This window comes from Galeopterus variegatus, unplaced genomic scaffold (genome assembly GCF_000696425.1).
Source record: "Galeopterus variegatus unplaced genomic scaffold, G_variegatus-3.0.2 Scaffold2057, whole genome shotgun sequence".
In the NCBI taxonomy this organism is placed as follows: Eukaryota; Metazoa; Chordata; class Mammalia; order Dermoptera; family Cynocephalidae; genus Galeopterus; species Galeopterus variegatus.
The window spans coordinates 8,782-15,209 of NW_007728168.1; the positions used below are offsets into that span (position 1 = coordinate 8,782).

General features: G+C 39.6%; 1 protein-coding gene across 1 annotated transcript in view; it reads right to left on the reverse strand.

Annotated features, from left to right (window-relative positions):
• The window catches only part of ALLC (allantoicase), an 18,962-nt gene that overhangs the window by 4,176 nt on the left and 8,358 nt on the right, over positions 1–6,428 (reverse strand). Inside the window, exons 6-8 of the mRNA XM_008580271.1 lie at positions 5,570–5,702; positions 3,562–3,717; positions 3,094–3,167 (exon numbers count right to left, since the gene is read on the reverse strand). Coding sequence (XP_008578493.1) covers positions 3,094–3,167; positions 3,562–3,717; positions 5,570–5,702 — 363 coding nt within the window. The remainder of the gene's footprint in view (positions 1–3,093; positions 3,168–3,561; positions 3,718–5,569; positions 5,703–6,428) is intronic.

Genomic DNA, 6,428 nt, shown 5'->3' on the forward strand with positions numbered 1-6,428 from the left:
CCATTCACAACCCGAACCCAGAAGAACGCCAGTCTCATCGTACTGGAATTGCAAAAAATAATAATAAGAATAAACTAACTTGCAGTTGCTCAAGAAACCAATATTGGAAACCAGCAAGTGAGAAACACTGATATGTTATACTTCTATTTCTTACTATAAAGGAGAGTTTCCCATGGCCTGGTGTGTAAATTTGTGTGTAAATCACCTCTTTGCCATCTTTTGTTAAATGCCTCATGCCAACTCAGGAGTTCATTGGGTACTCGGTAAATTTGTATAAATTTCTGATATGATTTTCTATGTCAATTATAAATTTATGCAGAATGTTATACAGGAAAGGATCTTTATCTAATCCAGCCCATAGGTCCTCTAATTAGTCTGTTTTGACCTTTTAAAGTAGTTTTTTTTTTTTGGTCAAATCTATACCAATACATGATCTGCCTTCAAACCTTAGTTTGTAGAAAGGAGACTTTGTTCATTTATATCTGGAAGCACTGGGTGATGTCAAATCCAACCCAGGAGGGGGTAGAGGGTATTTCCAACTAAGTTTTCCAAGGAGTTTGCAAATTGAAAGGTGTTTTGTTTTGTTCCCCTATCTCACATCAGTTACTGGCCAAATTAAACAACTGAGCAGATTCTGGAGTCCCCTGTCAGTCACGAGTTCCCACAAGTGGTCTCATCCTGGGATACCTGGTATTTTCTCCTCCAGACCTACTAACAAATTTATTCATAACTTTTGTATCCTTAAATTATAGATCCTTTTGTTTCTTTATTGAAGAAACAGAAGAATATTCCAAAAACTGCTTTGGAGTAGCTGGAGATCAGCAGCGTCAAATTTATTCATAACTTTTGTATCCTTAAATTATAGATCCTTTTGTTTCTTTATTGAAGAATATTCCAAAAACTGCTTTGGAGTAGCTGGAGATCAGCAGCGTGTTTGGCTGTACAGGTGTCTGCCCTGATATTGTGAGGAAAAGAGTAAGAAATGTGGAAAGTGTGGAGAGTAGCACCACGCATTTAGAGAATGCTCAGGAAGCTTCTATAAGAAGCAAAAGTTTCCTTGATGTAAAATGGGGAAGAAAAGGAACGTTTAAAAATATTTTTTAGAAAAACCTTCAACTACAGTAGTTTTTCACTTCTTACTTCCACGATTGGTGGCCTGTCCAGCCTTCTTGCAGTCTCCCAACCGTCTGCCATAGACTTTGCCCTGCCAACTCCTGAAGAAAATAACATCATTCAATGGTGTATCTAAATGTACGAATGAATTTGTTAGTGTAATTAAATTAGAGATCCCATGCATCTGAGCATTACTACATAAATCATTTTCATTACAGTTAATGTTTCATTAAATTTGCATACAACCATAGAGCTAGTAAATTTTACTTTTCCTGTTGTCACAACTACTTAGGCCGAAATTAGGGAGAAAAAAACGCTAAGGTTGACTTCCTTTTTTCATAGAAACATCAAATCATACACACGGAAGATTAATCTCATCCACTCCCATGCCTTGGGATATCTCCTCCCTCTTAAATCATTCTGACTATATTGGGGTGTTTAATGCTGGTGCCCAGACTTCCTAAATTCTAGACAGCTGCTAGAGCATCATCTTACCTATTACATTGTTTGGGTGCCCAACATGGGCATTACTAAATCCTACACAGACACCCCCGAAAGCAATGCCCACTAGGTCTACAGGCTCTTTGGGGTCCGTTGCAATCCAGTCTTTCTGTCCAGTACCATACACTCTGAGACGTGCGATCCCACCATCTGAAAAGGAAAGGCGCCTTAGTTATTTCTTATTTGGAAAAAAGTGGCTGTTCGTGTATCATAAACTACACGCCCCCCGCCCCAGGCTTCTCCGATATCATCTCATGCCTGACTCCAGCCCCACCTGCCTGCTTTCTGTTTCCCAAATACAACAAGCCCGCTGACTGGGGGCCTTTGCACTTGACATTGTCTTGAACTGGAACAACTTTCTCAGCTCTCCAGGAAATGACTTGTCATTCTTAGGTCCCCACATAAGTGTCACGGCCTCAGAAAGGCTTCCCCTCTCACCCTCTGAAGTCACCTCCTCCCCTTCCACGCAGTCCTGCCTGACTCCACAGGATGAATTTTATCATATTCCCCTGCTTATTTACTCCATTTCTCTAATCACGGTATGAAAATATACTTTTTAAGTTCCAGCTAATATTCTCCCAAACCCAGAATATAAAATCCTTAAACACCACAACAGTTACAGTTCACTTCTGTGTCATCTCCACCTAGCACAGGTCTTAGCATACAGTAGGTGCTCAATTTTTATTTTTTTATTGAATGAACAACTCCAAGAAGGTCAAAAAGCAATTGAAATTCACCATAAATATTAATGTTTGGTGCCAGAAATGAACATTGCTAACTCCTACACAGACTCATACAAAAACCTTATGTTTTATCTTTACAACACTGAATTGCTTAGCNTTTTTTTTTTTTGGTCAAATCTATACCAATACATGATCTGCCTTCAAACCTTAGTTTGTAGAAAGGAGACTTTGTTCATTTATATCTGGAAGCACTGGGTGATGTCAAATCCAACCCAGGAGGGGGTAGAGGGTATTTCCAACTAAGTTTTCCAAGGAGTTTGCAAATTGAAAGGTGTTTTGTTTTGTTCCCCTATCTCACATCAGTTACTGGCCAAATTAAACAACTGAGCAGATTCTGGAGTCCCCTGTCAGTCACGAGTTCCCACAAGTGGTCTCATCCTGGGATACCTGGTATTTTCTCCTCCAGACCTACTAACAAATTTATTCATAACTTTTGTATCCTTAAATTATAGATCCTTTTGTTTCTTTATTGAAGAAACAGAAGAATATTCCAAAAACTGCTTTGGAGTAGCTGGAGATCAGCAGCGTGTTTGGCTGTACAGGTGTCTGCCCTGATATTGTGAGGAAAAGAGTAAGAAATGTGGAAAGTGTGGAGAGTAGCACCACGCATTTAGAGAATGCTCAGGAAGCTTCTATAAGAAGCAAAAGTTTCCTTGATGTAAAATGGGGAAGAAAAGGAACGTTTAAAAATATTTTTTAGAAAAACCTTCAACTACAGTAGTTTTTCACTTCTTACTTCCACGATTGGTGGCCTGTCCAGCCTTCTTGCAGTCTCCCAACCGTCTGCCATAGACTTTGCCCTGCCAACTCCTGAAGAAAATAACATCATTCAATGGTGTATCTAAATGTACGAATGAATTTGTTAGTGTAATTAAATTAGAGATCCCATGCATCTGAGCATTACTACATAAATCATTTTCATTACAGTTAATGTTTCATTAAATTTGCATACAACCATAGAGCTAGTAAATTTTACTTTTCCTGTTGTCACAACTACTTAGGCCGAAATTAGGGAGAAAAAAACGCTAAGGTTGACTTCCTTTTTTCATAGAAACATCAAATCATACACACGGAAGATTAATCTCATCCACTCCCATGCCTTGGGATATCTCCTCCCTCTTAAATCATTCTGACTATATTGGGGTGTTTAATGCTGGTGCCCAGACTTCCTAAATTCTAGACAGCTGCTAGAGCATCATCTTACCTATTACATTGTTTGGGTGCCCAACATGGGCATTACTAAATCCTACACAGACACCCCCGAAAGCAATGCCCACTAGGTCTACAGGCTCTTTGGGGTCCGTTGCAATCCAGTCTTTCTGTCCAGTACCATACACTCTGAGACGTGCGATCCCACCATCTGAAAAGGAAAGGCGCCTTAGTTATTTCTTATTTGGAAAAAAGTGGCTGTTCGTGTATCATAAACTACACGCCCCCCGCCCCAGGCTTCTCCGATATCATCTCATGCCTGACTCCAGCCCCACCTGCCTGCTTTCTGTTTCCCAAATACAACAAGCCCGCTGACTGGGGGCCTTTGCACTTGACATTGTCTTGAACTGGAACAACTTTCTCAGCTCTCCAGGAAATGACTTGTCATTCTTAGGTCCCCACATAAGTGTCACGGCCTCAGAAAGGCTTCCCCTCTCACCCTCTGAAGTCACCTCCTCCCCTTCCACGCAGTCCTGCCTGACTCCACAGGATGAATTTTATCATATTCCCCTGCTTATTTACTCCATTTCTCTAATCACGGTATGAAAATATACTTTTTAAGTTCCAGCTAATATTCTCCCAAACCCAGAATATAAAATCCTTAAACACCACAACAGTTACAGTTCACTTCTGTGTCATCTCCACCTAGCACAGGTCTTAGCATACAGTAGGTGCTCAATTTTTATTTTTTTATTGAATGAACAACTCCAAGAAGGTCAAAAAGCAATTGAAATTCACCATAAATATTAATGTTTGGTGCCAGAAATGAACATTGCTAACTCCTACACAGACTCATACAAAAACCTTATGTTTTATCTTTACAACACTGAATTGCTTAGCGATGCAAGTGAGACTATGAAAGATAATATTCACAAAGAGAGCCCTGCCAAAACTGTCATCCCTGGGTGACTGTGGACTGCGGGCGTGTGCAAGTCCGTGCCCCTCTCAGGAACAACATTAAAGACATCGTACTGCGGGGGAAATAGATTTCACTAAAAGAACATGGCCAGTAGCTAAACAAGTAAGTGATGAAACAAATACCAGAGGAGGAAACCAGTGCCCAGAGTTGCTGCAATATATTATCTAAAATGTCCAGTTTCTAGCAAACAGTTACAAGATGTGCAAAGAAATGGAAAAGTCTGACCCATACAACAGAAAAAAGCAAGCAACAGAAACTTTCTGAGACTGACCAGACGTCAGATTTAACTAAGATTTTGAAGTTTCCATTATAAGTATGTTGAAATAACTAAAGGAAATGATGGCTAAAAAGTAAAGGAAAGTATGATGGCAATTTCTCATAAAATACAGAATATAGAGTTAGAAATTATAAAAGCAAACCAAATGGAAATTATGAAGTTGAAAAGGGTAATAACTCGAATAAAAATTTTACTAGGGAAGCTCATCAGATTTGAACTGGCAGAAGAATTAGCAAACCCAAAGATAGATTAATAAGGAATTTAGAACTGAAGATCAAATAGAAAAAAAAGAAAATAAAATAGAGCGCTATGGTTTGAGTGTTTGTCCCCTCCAAAGCTCATGGTGAAGCTTAATCCCCAATGTGATATTTGAAAGATGAGGCCTTTATTAGGTATTTGTATCATGAGGACTATGCCCTCATGAATGGATTAATCCATTAATTAATCATTAATTATGAGGACTATGCCCTCATGAATGGATTAATCCATTAATTAATCATTAATTAATGATTAATCATTAATTAATGATTAATCATTAATTATGAGGACTATGCCCTCATTAATCCATTCATGATTAATCCATTCATGGATTGATGGGTTAATGGGTTAATAGGTTATCAAGAAATAGACTGGTGGCTTTATAAAGAGAGGAAGAGAGCACATGGACACGATCTTGCTCTCTTGCCATGTGATGCCCAGAGCCACCTCAGGACTCTGCAGAGAGCACCCTCACCAGATGCACCTCCTCAACCTTGGGCAACACAAGGTAAACAAGTGACAACCTGAGACGGATGATGTCAGATTTACCTGGGAAAATGTTGAGTCTTACATGAGTCCATCTCTGCTGGGAATTGACAAGAAAATAGTTGTGGCTGGAAGCAGGTCTTTCTGGCTTAAGCTCTGTCATGGGAACCAAGTAATTCCAGTCGTTGGATTTTAGCTAGCGATAAATATAAAAATGTTAGCAATGGCCCTTCAGAACAATAAATTCTCTCATCCTAGTGTCTCTGTGGGGCTTTAGGGGGGTAGAGATACTTTGGAATAAAAATTAGAGATGGATGCCTAATGGAATGCTTTAATTAAAATACTAATGATCAAGTCCAGGTTTAATAATAAACAGAATAAAGGCCTGTTTGGTTTTTTTTCACACTGATGAAAGTAGCCACTGGGTGATTATAGTGGGGGCTTGTGAATGAAGGACAAGTTCTCAGACCCCTCCAATATCTTCACCTTAAGGGTTCTTAGAAGAAACCAGAATGGTGATATGAGCATTCAGATAAGAGCCGGGGCTAATCCCATGGAGCATGAGACCTGGGGAAACTGGTTGGTCTGAAGCTCGCCACAGTTTTCTCTAGATCAGCTGCTCAAACTGAAGAGCCTGTTTGTGGATGCTCCTGTTACGTATTCCCCTGTCACGGATCAACACTTTTGTAGAGCACAAGACAATTAAATTACTAGACAAACCAACTTTTTTAAAAAGTACCAAAACATAAGCCCTAATTGTTTATTTTATTAAATTCATCATAGAGAAAAGTTATTAAATTGCTGTAAAAGCATTTAAATGCTCACTCTCCACTTCTGTATGTATCTCAGCAGGGGCCAGCAGCAGTTTGCAGATGGGCCAGCAAGCCCTTGGAGGAGCACTGCTCTGGCCCCTTACAGGCCA